The sequence below is a fragment of the Macrobrachium rosenbergii genome, chromosome 13 (genome assembly GCF_040412425.1).
Source record: "Macrobrachium rosenbergii isolate ZJJX-2024 chromosome 13, ASM4041242v1, whole genome shotgun sequence".
Classification (NCBI taxonomy): domain Eukaryota; kingdom Metazoa; phylum Arthropoda; class Malacostraca; order Decapoda; family Palaemonidae; genus Macrobrachium; species Macrobrachium rosenbergii.
This window is the reverse complement of record NC_089753.1, coordinates 58,430,729-58,446,908: the sequence shown is the minus strand read 5'-3', so window position 1 is coordinate 58,446,908 and position 16,180 is coordinate 58,430,729. Positions and strand designations below refer to the sequence as shown.

Genomic DNA, 16,180 nt, shown 5'->3' with positions numbered 1-16,180 from the left:
TGCTTTTCCTTTATAATTGAAAGTTTGCTTACCTGTGAATTGCATCATTCTATTCTCTATTCAAACTACAAATCGCCAAAATTAAAGAAAAAAATGAAAGAGCGAAATCAGTTTAAAAAGACATTTGTAATTATTTATATTTTTCTCCGTCAAACAGTCCTCATTAGCATAAATGAAGAGAAGAAAGTCAGTATTCGACGAATGTCTTCAGCTGAAGACCTTTTACTCTGAAGGATCTTTTCAGCAACTCGCTGAAAGTACCGGTTAATGAGGAACTTGAAGAGTAAATTTTGTTTTTATTCAGATTATCTCTCCTCCTTCTCGTTACAATCGCACCTCGTTAACACTGCTTAGTTGGAACTCTTAAATGAATAAGTTTTGTTTCGTGTGTTGATTTTTTGAATTTAGGATTTGGGTTTTAACTTTTTAGTTTTAGCATTCAACAAAAAATTAAAAACCAAACCGGAGTTCATTTGATACCAGTTTGATGCCCTCTCTCTCTCTCTCTCTCTCTCTCTCTCTCTCTCTCTCTCTCTCTCTCTCGAGATGAGGAAAACGGATAAAACTCCTCGAAGTTAATTTGCTGGAGCAATTAAACATTATTGATTTTGGGTTTTCCAATAAAATCTTTCAATTCATTTAAGTAGTTTTTGGAAACTAACGTTTTGAGGTAAATATTTTAACTCTCTTGACGATTTACTTATATTTTTATTTATTTACCAGTTTGTTAACCTATTTTTTTTTTATTTTTTAATAAGTGATCTCTTCTTTCTCTCTGTATTTCCCGTTACCTTCTCCTACCTCTTTCAAATGAACTCCACAATATTCTTTTGAAGTCTGAATTTAAATCAGTGGCCCCTGTGGTGGCCTTGTTCCATATGAATTGGGGTTTATCTTCTGAATATTAATAATAATAATAATAATAATAATAATAATAATAATAATAATAATAATAATAATAATAATAATAATAATAATAATTATAATATTTATTATTATTATTATTATTATTATTATTATTATTATTATTATTATTATTATTATTATTATTATATAAACAAATTTATATACAGTATTCTACCTTTGCAGCCATGCAGTCAATCGGCCCTAATTGAGTGGAGAAAATGAACATTGGAAACAAAACTATTTTGTTAATGGAAGCAGTATGCTTTTAAAAGCATTACTCGATGTTTGGATGCTTGGGCAAGAATTCTAAAAGCATATGCGAGAACTATAAATGTTCACCTTTTTAAGCAGTGACCTAGATTTGATGCAAGTCCCCTTACGTTTGTTAAAAAATGGGAAAATATTCTGGGAAATTTAAACGTATTATGCCCAAGGTCAGGTCACGTTAGGTCAGCCTTTGTGTTGTTGCTATTTTAGTGATAAAGGTCACCTTAGGTCCTGAGAAATGATTATTGGTCAAGATGACCTTGTCTAAAATTGGCCGTTTCCGACATCATGCCGAAGGTCAGGTCAGGTCAGCGTTTGTGTTGTTGCCATTTCAGTAGTAGAGGTAGGTTTAGGTCATGAGAAATGATTATTGGTCAAGATGACCTTGTCTAAAATTGGTCGTTCCGACATCATGCCGAAGGTCAGGTCAGGTCAGCGTTCGTGTTGTTGCCATTTCAGCAATAGAGGTAGATTTAGGTCATGAGAAATGATTATTGGTCAAGATGGCAGTTTCTGAATTTGGTCTTTCCGAAAAGTTGAATCAATAAAAGTCTCTTCCTTAAAGCTAGTCTCTCTCTCTCTCTCTCTCTCTCTCTCTCTCTCTCTCTCTCTCTCTCTCTCTCTCTCTCTCTCTCTCTCCATTGCAGTTACCATTTTTCTCGTAAACCAGCCGTTGGATTTTTACGATTTATAAAATGACCAAAATCATTTTGCTCTCTCTCTCTCTCTCTCTCTCTCTCTCTCTCTCTCTCTCTCTCTCTCTCTCTCTCTCTCTCTCTGTGTGTGTGTGTGTGTGTGTGTGTGTGTGTGTGTGTGTGTGTGTGTGTGTGTGTGTGTGTGTGTGGAAGGACCAAGGAGCTGAAAAGGGGAAAAAATGGTATAAGAGTTAGTGGCTTGTACAGTTAAACTTTTATCAAAATTTTTAATTATTCTAACCAAATTTAACCCCGTGAATTCTGCTTCTGTTGTTAAATTTCGGTTTTAACATTTTTCAATAATGAACATAAAGAAACTTTAAATAATAAACATAATTCACGTAAAGTAAGCTTCAAACAAGTTAACAGTCTGTGAATATGGAATCTTATGATTTTACAAGTATAACAATATAGTAAATTTGGCTACAGTGTAACTCACTTCAAAGGATTTTTTTCGCGGAAACTATGGTATTACAGCCATTACATTAACAGACCCAAAGTGACGAGTGAAAATAAAAGTATATTTTGAGTCTAGAGTGACGTTAATGGCAGCAATACACTCGCAAACGCATGATTTTATGCATTAATGCCCTCGTGAACGGAGCCGTGCAAAAGCAAATTGGGGAACTCGAATACTTTACCTCAATGCATACTGAGTGACCTAGTTTTGCCTCTGTGTGACCTAGTTTTGCCATGATATTGAGTGACCTAGTTTCACTTCAACATATAGTGATCTAGTTTCACCTCGATATATAGTGACCTACAGTAGATTCACCTTGATATATAGTGACCTAGATTCACCTTGATATATAGTGACCTAGATTCACCTCGATATATGCAGTAGTACCGAGTTTCACCTCAACATATAGTGATTTAGTTTCACCTTGATATATAGTAACCCAGATTCAACTTCATATATAGTGACCTAATTTTACTTAAGTACATTCATTATAGTGACCTACTTTCACCACAACATATAGTTTCCTAGTTTTACCTCAACATAGTGATCTAGTTTCACCTCGATATATAGTGACAGTTTTACCAAAGTATTTAGTGACCTAGTTACCTTAAAGTATAGTGACCTACTAGTAGTTTCACCCCAACTTATAGTGACCTAATTTTACCTCAACATATAGTGACCTAGCTTCACCTCAATATATAATGACCTAGTTTTACCTTTATATAGTAGCCTAATTTTACCTCAGTACATGTAGTGACCTAGTTTCGCCCCAGTATATAGTAACCTAGTTTCATTTCAACATATAGTGACCTAGTTTTACCTCTATATATAGTGACCTAGCTCCACATCAAAATATAGTGACCCAGTTTTACCTCGATATATAATGACCTAGTTCCACCTCAATAAAAAGTTACCTAATTTTTCCTCAGTACATGTAGTTACCTAGTTTTATTTTAACATATAATAACCTCACTTTCACCTCAATATATAGTTACCTAGTTTTACCTCAACATATAGTAGTGACCTAGTTTCACCTCGGAACAACGTCGTTGACCTAAATTGACTTTCTACTCCCTGCAATGGGGAAAAAGGTTTAAACTCGATTTCCGCATTTATTTTTAAACTCTCTTTTCCGCGTAAACAAATTGTTTACAAATTTATCTCCAGTACTCCAAAGTGACTCTCTCTCTCTCTCTCTCTCTCTCTCTCTCTCTCTCTCTCTCTCTCTCTCTCTCTCTCTCTCTCTCTCTCTCTCCCAGTTATTGGAATTTTAGGTCGTATGGAAAAACAACAAATCAGTATGGTGTCTGATTAAGCTGATTTAAAATTCTCTCTCTCTCTCTCTCTCTCTCTCTCTCTCTCTCTCTCTCTCTCTCTCTCTCTCTCTCTCTCTCTGTGTGTGTGTGTGTGTATTTACCATTTTTGTCGTAAGTCAGTCGTTGGATTTTTGGGTTTTATAAAAACTAGAAGCCCAAATAATGGAAGCTGTAATTGTTTATCCTTTCATTTAATAACCAAAGATTAGCTACATTGGAAACTGGAATCATCAACTGCATTGAAAACTGGAATCATTAACTACACTGAAAACTGGAATCACCAATTACACTGAAAACTGGAATCATTAACCGCATTGAAAACTGAAATCATTAACTACATTGAAAACTGGAGTCATTAACTGCATTGAAAACTGGAATCAGTAACTGCATTGAAAACTGGAATCATTAACTATATTGAAAACTGGGATCATTAACTACGTTGAAAACTGGAATCATTAACTATATTGAAAACTGGAATCATTAACTACATTGAAAACTGGAATCATTAACTACAATGAAAACTGGAATCATTAACTACATTGAAAACTGGAATCATGAACTGCATTGAAAACTGGAATCATTAACTACATTGAAAACTGGAGTCATGAACTGCATTGAAAACTGGAATCATTAACTATATTGAAAACTGGAATCATTAACTACATTGAAAACTAGAATAATTAACTACATTGAAAACTGGAATCATTAACTGCATTGAAAACTGGAATCATTAACTACATTGAAAACTGGAATCGTGAACTTCATTGAAAACTGGAATCACTAACTACATTGAAAACAGGAATCATGAACTGCATTGAAAACAGGAATCATTAACTGCATTGAAAACTGGAATCATTAACTGCACTGAAAATTGGAATCATTAACTGCACTGAAAACTGGAATCTTTTGGGAATCCATGGGATGCATTTTGACTAGATAAATAAATGAAAAAGGCTTATTTTTTGGCAGTCAGGAGTGAAATCCGGTATTTTCATTGGCGTGAAATGATTGTGTCTGTGATATATTGGAGATTTACGAAAGTTATGAAAATTTCTTGGTTCTCAGTCGAATTGCATTACTTTTAAATTTTTAATTTTAACTATGCAGCGGTGATACATCGGAAAATGTATGAAACTTTATGAAAACTTATGAAAACCATTGCTTTTTCTTCGGGCGAATTTCATTAATTTTAAAAGAGTAGATTTGAAGCCATTATGCTGTTGATTAAATAGAAATATTTAATTTTTAATTTTAATTTTTAATACATTTTTGTACTGGACTCAGCTTCCAGTCCCTGGAATTCCAGAATCCAGTATCTGAAGGTTTAGGAGTAAATGGTGTTGCATTACAGTCCTGGAATTTTGTAGTCGGATATCGTGTCCTGGATATTGACAATGATTTAAATTCTCTCTCTCTCTCTCTCTCTCTCTCTCTCTCTCTCTCTCTCTCTCTCTCTCTCTCTCTCTCTCTCTCGTTAACTTGATGTTTAACACAATGGAGTACATTTACCTTTGTGTTAATCATGAAATCACCCCCTTCTCTCTCTCTCTCTCTCTCTCTCTCTTAACTGTCTCTCTTTACTGAGAAAGCTTCCAAATTCTCTCTCTCTCTCTCTCTGGAATTTTTCGGTATAGTTCAGTAATTATAATGTATTTGATTTATAATCAAACATAAATTATCATATTGAATTGTATAATGTATACTGCATAACTGGACGTAGTTTTGTATAACTGATATACCGAATTGTTGTATACTGTGTAATTCGACGCAGTAATGTATAAATATTCAAAATAAAACCAGCTAAAACTGCAGTAGGTACGGGATACCGGAAGTGCTTGCCGTAATCCATTAAGAGCAAAGTGACCTGAACTGCGGCATTTTAAAAAATTGTAATAACGAAATATCTGGCTTTGAAATGACAGTTAATGGAAGCAGCCAGCCAGCCAAGAGCGAGCAGTGTGCTTCTACAAGCATGATGGATGCTTTCAATTATTGCTGAAATATTTCTTGCTAAAGGGTTAATATAGGAAGGATAGTATTGGCTATGTAGCGTGGCCTTAGATGACATTACATGACCTTGCTTGACCTTACGTGACCTAGAACCAAAAATAGAAACAGGAACAGAATGACCTGGAAGAACAATATTTGTAATCTAGTGTGACCTTGCATGGACTTACATGGCCTATATTGGCCTCGAAGAGCAGTATTTGTAATGTAGTGACCATAGATGACCTTAGGTGACCTAGTCCACAAACAGAAGTGGGAACAGAGTGACCTCGTTTGCACATTTTATTTTCAGGCGCTCCGCTCGCTTATAAAACAACACTTGTTTATATTTCCTTAAAAATAAATCCGGCATGTTCCCTTTTGTTAGTTCCTGGTTTCGCCCGGAAAAGGAAAAGAAGGATTTGGAATCAAATAGGATATTCTGGAAATATGTTTTTCTCTCTCTCTCTCTCTCCAAAGTATAGTCGAGCGTTTCTGAGTCGCCCAAAATAAACTCTGTGCCTTTCTAATTTCAGATATAGAAATGCAGTCATTCAGCCCGTTCACATAATTGCTCTCTCTCTCTCTCTCTCTCTCTCTCTCTCTCTCTCTCTCTCTCTCTCTCTCTCTCTCTCTCTCTCTCTCTCATAAACATAAGGCTACGAATTGCTCTCTCTCTCTCACATAAACATAAGGCCACGAATTGCTCTCTCTCTCTCATATAAACATAAGGCCACGAATTGTTCTCTCTCTCTCTCTCTAAACATAAGGCTCTCTCTCTCTCTCTCTCTCTCTCTCTCTCTCTCTCTCTCTCTCTCTCTCTGCCTTCCTCATGGCATTTCCCCTCTTCGATGAACAAGGCACATGTTCCTGGGATCAGGAATTACCGCCGGTTATAGGCCAAGATGTCCGTGTTTATATTCGGCATTCTATTTTAGACTGGGAGCTGAATCGGTACGAGTTTCCCCATAAGTTAACTCCCTCTCTCTCTCAACTGGAGGAGGACAATTTCAATGTAAAATAAATTTTATTATAATTGTCTGTCAAAATAGAAAGTTGTTAATGATTTTTAAGCCAAATACCCATTTGGAGGCTCACATTGGCCTAGGTCTGGAGAGAGAGAGAGAGAGAGAGAGAGAGAGAGAGAGAGAGAGAGAGAGAGAGAGAGAGAGAGAGAGAAATTGCCTGGGAGGGAGGTTGTACAAAATCAAGGAAGGTCCCTAAATGTTTTAATGGTACTTATAGTTTTCGTTCGTATGCACAGGTTCTGTAATTTATCAAGTAGTACTAGTGCCTTTTGTAAGCAAGATTTTAATTGATAATGACCTCAGTATTATGATATTTTGAATTTTAAAATTCGGATTGCTCTATAATAATAGACTGAGGTTTTTCTGCTATTTTAGTAAATATCATAATCTCCGTACTGTGTTTGTGTGTGAGTTCGCGTGTGAGACTGCGGTTTCTCTTCAGGAATGAAGGGGATTAGTCTAAGGATGTCACTGACAGTGACATCACTGAAAGCTTTATAAAGTCTTATTCGGTCCAAATAAATTTCCAACATCTTGATTACTGTACCACGAATCTATTTGCCAACGTAGCCCCGAGCACATTGTGTGTGTGTGTGTGTGTGTGTGTGTGTGTGTGTGTAGGGGATGAGTTTAAGGATGTCGCTGACATCACTAAAAGCCTTATAAAGTCTTATTCAGTCTAAATACATTTCCATCATCTGCATTATCACGAGTCTATTTGCCAGCGTAGTCCCAAGCACGTTTTGTGTGCGTGTGTGTATGTTTGTATTTTTTATGTTTTAGGGCTATCTAAGGACGTCACTGACACCACTTAAAGTCATATTCGGTCTATATACATTTCCAACATCATCATTAATACGAATATACATGCCAACGTAGTCCCAGGCACGATGGAAATCGATGTTGTCCCAAGCAAGCCACGGAAGCCGCCCCGGACAACAACCACCACCGTTTTTTATGGCGCGCTGCTAGAGTCAGCCATTGATCCTGCATAGCACTCGTATACCGGTCCTGCAAGTCATATCCTCCTTTGCCCCACCACCAGCATGCAATTCTCCTCCTCCTACTCCTACTCCCTTCTCCTACTCCCACTCCCTCTCCTACTCCCACACAATTTCCCTCACTCCCACACCCACACAATAATAACCTTCCCCACCGCAGGTTTTGCAGGATACAGGATACCATGAGAAGCGTCAGTTGCCCCAACTTGTACAACGGAAGCATTTTTTTATTTTTAAAGGTGTCGTGATCCTCTCTTTATTCCTCCAGCAATGAAGGAGGGGGAGGAGGAGGAGGAGAAGACGAAGGAAAAGGAGGAGGAGGAGAGGAAGAAGGAATGGAATGAAAATAGCAGTTGTTTGTTGCGGGTTTGACTCATCCAGCAGTGAAGAACAACAAAAACAAGGAGGAGGAGGAGGAGGAGGAGGAGGAGGAGGAGGAGGAGGAGGAGGAGGAGGAGGAGGAGGAGGAGGAGGAGGAGGAGGAGGAAATGGCAATTATTGTTGTTACCGGTCAAATGATCTTTGATGGAAGCTTTTCGACATTTCGACGTATCTCGGCTCCTCCGGCAAGGAAGAAGAAGAAGAAGATGGAGGAGGAGGAGGAGGAGAAAATGGCAATTGTTATTTCGGGTCAAATGAGCTTCGATCGTCAAAGAGCAATCGAGAAGCCTCTAGCAGCCGCAGCAACAATCAAGCAACAGCCATTACTAGTCTAATGGATCTGCAGCCGAAGGGGTTGGCAGAAATATTTTTGAAGTGGTTACCACTAGAGAGAGAGAGAGTCCCATGAGTAGACGAAATAACTATGCATTCCCATACGCGAAGCCAGGTAGGACTATGAGACTATTTCGAGCGTTTTAGAAACAGCCGAGAAGAGAGAGAGAGAGAGAGAGAGAGAGAGAGAGAGAGAGAGAGAGAGAGAGAGAGAGAGAGAGAGAGAGAGAAACGCTATCTATAAAATATGAAGTGCACACGCAGCCAGAGAATGCAGTATTGTAGTGGTGTTGCATTCTGGCAAATCAGTTACCATGCAGAAGAAGAAAGAGGAGGAGGAGGAAGAAGGAGAGCTGGAGAAAGAGAGTGGCATGAAACGCCGGCAATAGAGAGCGGAAAAAGAGAGAGATCAAGAGAGAGAGAGAGAGAGAGAGAGAGAGAGAGAGAGAGAGAGAGAGAGAGAGAGAGAACACAGTCATGTGAACGGGCTAGATGACAGTGCATTTCTATATGCGGAGTTTCAAAGGCACAGAAGTTTATTTTGGGCGTTTCAGAAACGCTAGACTAAACACACACACACACACACACACACACACACACACACACACACACACACACACACACACACACAGAGATAGAGAGAGAGAGAGAGAGAGAGTCCATGAATAGACGACATAACTGTGCATTCCCATACCGAAGCCAGATAGGACTATGAGACTATTTCGGGTGTTCAAGAAACTGCCGAAGACTGACAAACTGAGAACAAAGTGGTCTCATGAATAGACGAAATAACTAACTGTTCATTCCCCATGCCCTAAGCCAGATAGGACTATGAAGCTAATTCGGGTGTTCTGGAAATTGCCAGAGAGAGAGAGAGAGAGAGAGAGAGAGAGAGAGAGAGAGAGAGAGAGAGAGAGAGAGAGAGAGAGAGAGAATATAGTCCTGAGAATAAGAAAAATAACTAACTGTTTCACCCTCCATACCCTAAGCCAGATAGACCTATCAGCTTACGAGACTGTTTCAGCTGCTTTAGAACCACCCCCGAATCAACTTTCTGAAAAGAGAAAGCTCTCGCGAAAGCCTGGAATTCATCCCGAAAGGAAAGTCTATGAAAAGAAAGCTCGGGAAAGCCTGCAATTCAGCTCGAAATGAAAGTTTTTTCGAAAAGAAAGTCTCCTACACAGAACCAGATAGCTCTTTCGAAACCGAGTTACTGATAGAGAAAAGTATATAAAAAAATAATTTAAAAATCTCCCAACTTGCATTGAAAGGCGCACCGCGAACCTATACACTCAGTATATCAATAGAACGCACTTTTATTTTTTATTATTAGTTTTATTTATATTTTTACGAGATGGTCTTAGCTCAGTTCTGAATGAAACTGGTCAGAAAAATGGAGTTTCTATTGAGCTGTATTCAAGGAAGATGATTAAGTGGAATTGCATTCGGAAGCAATGGAGAGGCTTAACTGAAGAGAGAGAGAGAGAGAGAGAGAGAGAGAGAGAGAGAGAGAGAGAGAGAGAGAGAGAGAGAGAGAGAGAATCTAAATTACAGTATGATCAAACCTAATGACTTTATTTATAGTTATTTATCGCCTCACCAACGTAAATAACTGAAATTATATCAGCATATTCACTCAGACTGAAAGGTAAACGAAACTGTGAATTGTAACTGTAAGGTCCTGTATTGTTACATAAACAAGGAACTGTAACCGTCAAGATTGTATTATTGCATAAATAAGAAACTGTAGCTAAAGGTTTTGTATTGTTTAGGCAACAAGACACTGTAGTAACTGTAAGGGTCCTGTATTGTTGCTTGAACGAAAGCGCTTGAGGAGAATCGTATAAAAAAAATAAACATTTTGCAAGCACAGAAAAGCGAGGGTGGGGAACTATTTCGGCAGGGCAGCCTTAATATTGTCAGTGCGCGAAAACCGGGGTCCCCCTCTCTCTCTAACTCTTTCTCCCTCTTCCTCCAATACCCCAATCCTGGCAACCCCTTCTTGAACCAAGATCCCTACCCCACCCCAAAGAACCTTGGAAATTTCCCCATCTGCAGCACCTTGGGTTTTGCGTGAATCTCTCCCTCTCTATCTCTCTTCTTGAAGTAAGTTATTGAAGTGAAAACGTAATCATGAATTTCCTATATTAAAAATTCTCTCTCTAATCTAGGTGATTTTCTCATGAAATAAGTTATTGTCGATGTGAAAAAAATTTAATAACTAATTTCCTATGTATTTAAATTCTCTCTCTCTCTCCTAATCTGGGTGATTCTCTGCTGAAATAAGTTATTGATGATGTGAAAACATTGTAAGCATCAATTTCCTGTGCATTTAAATTCTCTCTCTAGTCTGAGTAATTCTCTGCTAAAATAAGTGTTGATGTGAAAACATCGTTGAGGTGCCACTTAACATTACTTCCTTTTAGAATGAACAGCATAGCACAGCAAGTAGCCCGCTTGGGGTTATGATACAGTTGGGAATCACCCATTTGGGATGAATTCATTAATGGGTAAACCTTCCCTAGTTCCCTATTTTTCCTGAGTCTGTACCATATATCAGTTGCTAGTTCGGTTATTCCCTCATGTATTCTTACTGTTCTGAGTAATAATAGCATTTTTTTTATATTTGTAATTAAGGATTATCAGGCTGAATAAGAATGGCTTTGGAGTTGATAATACTGTGTAGAAATTCTGGGACATATCCACATTTTGTTCAATTTGCAGAGTATCTTGTGCGTATGGTTCAGTCACAAAATTAATTTTGTAGTTTATGGTTACTGTATCTTCTCACTGTTCCTTTGGCTCCTCACTGGCCTCAAGTCAAGTAGTATCCAGATCCGCTGTTCCCTCTTATCAAGGCACCAAGCAACTTAATCCTGTTGCCCATTCTGCTTTGTCAATCATACCTGCTTGGTATCATAATTCCATGAAGCCACTGTTATGGCTTGGGTTTGTCCAGCAGCTACTGTGAAAGCAAGATAGCTTTTCTTGTAGGGTTGTGGAAGAGGCACCTCGTACAGCAGGTGTTTGCCAGGCAAAGTGGGCCATCCTCGTGTGATTTTTGTCGTTTAAGTGGTATATCTCTGGTTGGAGCAGGTATTCGGCAGATAACACTGAGTTTCTAGTCTAACTCGACTGTGCTAGGGTCCTCTCCGTTTCTATCATTTCCCAGGTCTTCTGATTTGAGGGCACGGATCACTTGGTCTCTGTGGAGGTTTCCATGCTCCCAAGGAGCTTTGAGCAGTCTTGGCCTAAACTTGAACTTTAACTTAGTCTTGGCCTAAACTTGAACTTTAACTTCTGGAGTTAAATGTAACTCTTGGGAGACTTGAGCTATGACTATACATTCTAGTAAAGTACTTAATTGCCCTTAGCTCAACATTTATCGTAGAACTTGTAGTTTCAGGAAACTGATATAACCCAATATTTCAACGCACTTAAACATGCAGGTATGCTAGCTTCAAGCTGAATTGCGCCTAGGATACTGTATATTTTACTGGTACCAAGGAGTGTTGGATACCATTTCTGTTCACTAGCTAGGGCACGTGGTAGAGATGCCAGTATGTGGCATGTCCAAGCTATGACAAGTATGTTAGCTAAGGTGTTAGATGAGAATATAGTACCGTACAGCGTAGGCATTTCACAATCTTAATTGTCTACAGTAATACATTTTCATCTATAAACAATGTTGCTTCTTGTATCAAGTTTTATGGCTTTTTCTCTAAGAAAATTACAAAGGGGGCTCATTTTGGCTATGAGCAATATGAATGGAGTTAGGTTCCCGAGGTGGTAAGTTTGTTAGTTATTTACGTAAAGAATTTCTTACTTTTGAATACCATACTTGAGGTGAGAGGGAATTTCTTGACGAATGATGGCCATTTTTTTTTTTACTTAGCTGGCAAGGGAAACCTTGTGCTTTTTCTTGTCTTAGGCTTACAAACTACCATTGCCCATTTATAGCATTACCTGTCCTAAAGTATTATTATGATAATAGTTTTTATACAATATTGCTTTACGTATTCTTCATTGGTCCATACTCTGAAGCATTGCCATTTATAATTACTATAGAAAGACTTTAGTGTTTTATTGTCCACTCATGTGTTTTATAGTTTATCACTGTCTCGGCCTGATTTAACATGACTTTCGTTTAAAAGTACAAGAAGATTGTCTGATTTAATTTGTTTCTTACAGGTTACTGGATTGCTGATGATAGTGATTTTAGTCGCAGTCTTCCTGCCGCTGATGATATTGCGTTTCAAATTCCACTTCTTTGATGGTTCTGGAAATGAAATCACTGAAGGCGTGATTACTGTAGACCACTATGAACCCTCATCAGGAAACCCAGAAGGGTTACTTGAGGAACTTGAGGTGGGGTTCTCTCAAAATGAAAATATTAACATGTCTGAACTGGAAGGCATTTTTGAGGAGTTGCCCGACGAGGAAGACTTCGCCGAAGAGAATGACCCTCATCAAGAGGAAACTGCGCTGTCAACATCTGCAGGCAGATTTAAAGGGAACAAAGTCCTGAAACCCCAGCTAGAAGATAATTCTCTAAGGGTCAAGCCCAAACCCACACGCCAGTCCGTTTGCAGTTCGCTCAACTCAAAAGTAGCACCGCTGTGCGAAAGAATAAAACCTCTTGTGCTCAAATTGTTATTCAAGTCAGTTTTACTTTGCCACCAGACTAAAGATATACTTTTGCCAGGCTACATTCAAATGTACAGATACCTGAACAGCTTCCTGAGCAGCTTCGGTGGGTTCGCAGCCGTCCAGACAAAGATGCTGGAGGAGAGAGTCAATCAGCTAGAGAATTACACTCTGGGTGGTCACAGGCTTGACTACCAGAAGCTCTTCAAGATGGTGTACTTCGAAATTTCCACTGGTACGATAGTCAAGACTAGTCCGTTCTCTGGTACGATATTGTTTACTTGTCTTCATCGACATCTGCAGTACCTAACCCTGACTTTCGAGTACATCTTGACCATCCATCCAGATCAGAGCCTGCGACTGGCTTTCGATACGGCTTACGAGAAGATTCTGGCAAAGCACCATACGTGGATAGTTGAATCCATGTACGAAGTTGGTATGAACATGCTTCCTACAAAGAACCAGGCTACTCTCCTGCTCAGTATAAGACAAGTTGAGAAAGTGATGATGCATGAACTGGAAGAAAGTCTGGGCTTGGTGATAGCAGAGTTAAGAACACTGAATGACTTGGCCGAGAGTATCCTCAATAAGACTGACGTATTTTCAGTCATTCCTGGTCAAGTTATAACTTAAGGTTGCAAACTGAATGACATTTACCTGCTGTTGAGTGCTCTACTGAAGAAATTATGTAAATCTCATAGCAAAATTAATCAAATTTTCTCATTTAACAAAAGCTGACAACTGTATTTTGAAACATCCATGCTTCAGTTTTGTACTCTTTGCAGCTTAATGTACCTTAAATTTAAGAACTGAATTATCAATACAATAAATACACTGCTGTCACGTGAGTGCTCTAAAGGACACATTGAGTAAATCTCATATTTTCTGTAAAATTAATCGTAAAATAACTACAATATTTTGACATTTATCATACGTCAGTTATGTACTGCTTGTAACAATCTCTCAAACTTTAGAATTGAAATTTGCAATAATACACTCTTAAATAAAACCTTTTAATTTGACTGTAAAATCCTCATAATTTTATGTATACCCATGCAGCATTTTCATTTGAAGGGTAAGGTGGTGATGATTTCATATGTACACACCAAGGATTTTCCACAGACGAGTTCAACAAAGTTTTAATTATTCCCAGAGAATGACATACAGTTAAATATGAACAAAAAAATGTAAAGAGTGACATTCCCATATATATACATAAAAAAAATCAGATCCTCTTGTTGAACTTGAAATGACAGTGTTTGGTTTCATGATATAGTGTTTACTTGCAAAGAATTTTATACAGAATAAAATAATAAAGGCTTACGTTGAGATTTTGAGATAATTTACAATTTTATTTTTTCTAATAACCGATCTCTTCTTTCTGTATTTCCTGTATTACCTTCCATATTATTTGGAAGCTAAATGAACACCATGTTCTTTGGAAGCTTGAATTTCAAATCGGTGGGCCCTGCGGGCTTGTTACAAATGAATAATATAATAATAATAATCTTGGGAGTAAGGTAACTGCTGACTAGAAACAATGACTAGAATTAAATGTTTTTATCTTGCTGGAATTAAAATAAAATGTTTTGTAAGTGAAGCTTTGGACATAATTTTAACATTATACAGTTTGTTTTGGAAGACCTGACATTTCAAGGCTTGAAAACATTGAAAAACAAGTTGCTCAATGAAATACACAACATTAACAAGAGAAGTAATAACTGTTTACCACTACCTAAAGTTTAACTACCATAGTCGGTATTTATAGATGAGAGAACAAGCTCGTATAAAAAAGAAACGTGTGAGGAAAGTAATTTAACCAAAGAAGCATTACTTCTCCACTGAAGTACTGTTGGGACATTGTAGTACTGTCTAGTAACTATTCCATTCAATGTTATTCAACAATATTTGGTGTTTTGAGTAGAGTGTTCTGTTAAAGGTTAAGAAACCTTAGTCCATTATAGCAATCCTTTTAAGTACTGACAGATCTTCATGAAAGTTTCACTGGGAATTTGTATCTTTTGTTTACTCTGGATCCAAATATACACATAGGGTCAAGGAATCTTTACAGCAATTACAAGGTCAACTATATAGACAGTGGTATATCTTTGTGAAACTTGTGAGGATACCCATTCTATGCTCCTTGATTTTATCTACAGGATGAATATTTAGCTGAAAAAACGCTGGCTTCAGAATTACTAGCCAGTTTATAAAAGTTAAGGATAATTTCTGAATGTCTGATGGAACCGCAAAGCACAGAATAAGCTCCTTAACACACAGTCGTCCTCAGAATCACAGGTGGGTAGGTAAAGAACATTCACTTCATAAAAAGATTATTGATGAAATTTCTATTTTCATTTTGTCTCGTTCTGATAAAACACTTTGCTGCGAACTTTGTCAGTCTGTCCTTATCAGATAAAATTCTTTACAGCTGTGTCACATTCTTGCAAATATGCAACCATCATGATTTGTTTTGCTTTAACTACCAACTGACTGGCAGTTAAAACAATGCTTGATGACTTTCTTAGCATTTGGCGCTGTTTGTCTTGCATTCAGGAGACTTTTGGGGGTATGTTTGTCTTGCATTCAGGAGACTTTTGGGGGTATCCTGTATAGAGTCTCCTCTTCTCCTCTAGCTTCAATCCCAGGATGTCATCCACAACACCACTTACAGCTCTTCTCATAGGACTTGCTCCTAGTCCTCATCTCGATAAGCAATGGGATAATGTAATTTACATAGGCCCATATCTGAGACTTCTACCTTCCAATATCAAAGAGCTGCCCTTTGTAAAGCCTGCAGTTTTTCCCCTGGAAGACAATACTTCTCGCCAAGGCAGGAGTACAAGGTCTTCGTGACTCCTCAAGTCTTTCAGTGTCACTTGAAATTTCTCTTCCATCGTGGATGATGGGGACAGTCCTCAGACGTCGGTCTCTACGGAGCTCTGTCTGCCTATTGCTGTAAACGACTGAGCTTTGGTCATGGCACCAAGGTTGTTCCGGCCTTTTAATCTTCGCATCACAGGAGGTAGGTTCGCACTGGCGTTGCTGTCCAGTGAAGTGTTCTGGAATGGAAACATTAAAATCAGTCACAAACGTAAAACCTGCTGTTAACTACATACAGACTGAGTACTGCACATTTAAAATCTCATGAAAAGCAAAG

At 38.1% G+C, this 16,180-nt stretch overlaps 2 protein-coding genes across 18 annotated transcripts in view; one reads left to right on the top strand and one right to left on the bottom strand.

Annotated features, from left to right (window-relative positions):
* The window catches only part of LOC136845356 (uncharacterized), a 45,255-nt gene extending 30,893 nt beyond the window's left edge, over positions 1-14,362 (top strand). Inside the window, exon 5 of the mRNA XM_067115629.1 lies at positions 12,565-14,362. Coding sequence (XP_066971730.1) covers positions 12,565-13,653 — 1,089 coding nt within the window. The 3' untranslated portion in view covers positions 13,654-14,362. The remainder of the gene's footprint in view (positions 1-12,564) is intronic.
* The window catches only part of LOC136845355 (early endosome antigen 1), a 190,661-nt gene continuing 188,500 nt past the window's right edge, over positions 14,020-16,180 (bottom strand). For all 17 annotated transcript variants that reach the window (XM_067115625.1, XM_067115616.1, XM_067115610.1 and 14 more), the window contains one exon: positions 14,020-16,082. In XM_067115625.1, the coding sequence (XP_066971726.1) occupies positions 15,939-16,082 (144 nt within the window). In that variant the 3' untranslated portion in view covers positions 14,020-15,938. The remainder of the gene's footprint in view (positions 16,083-16,180) is intronic.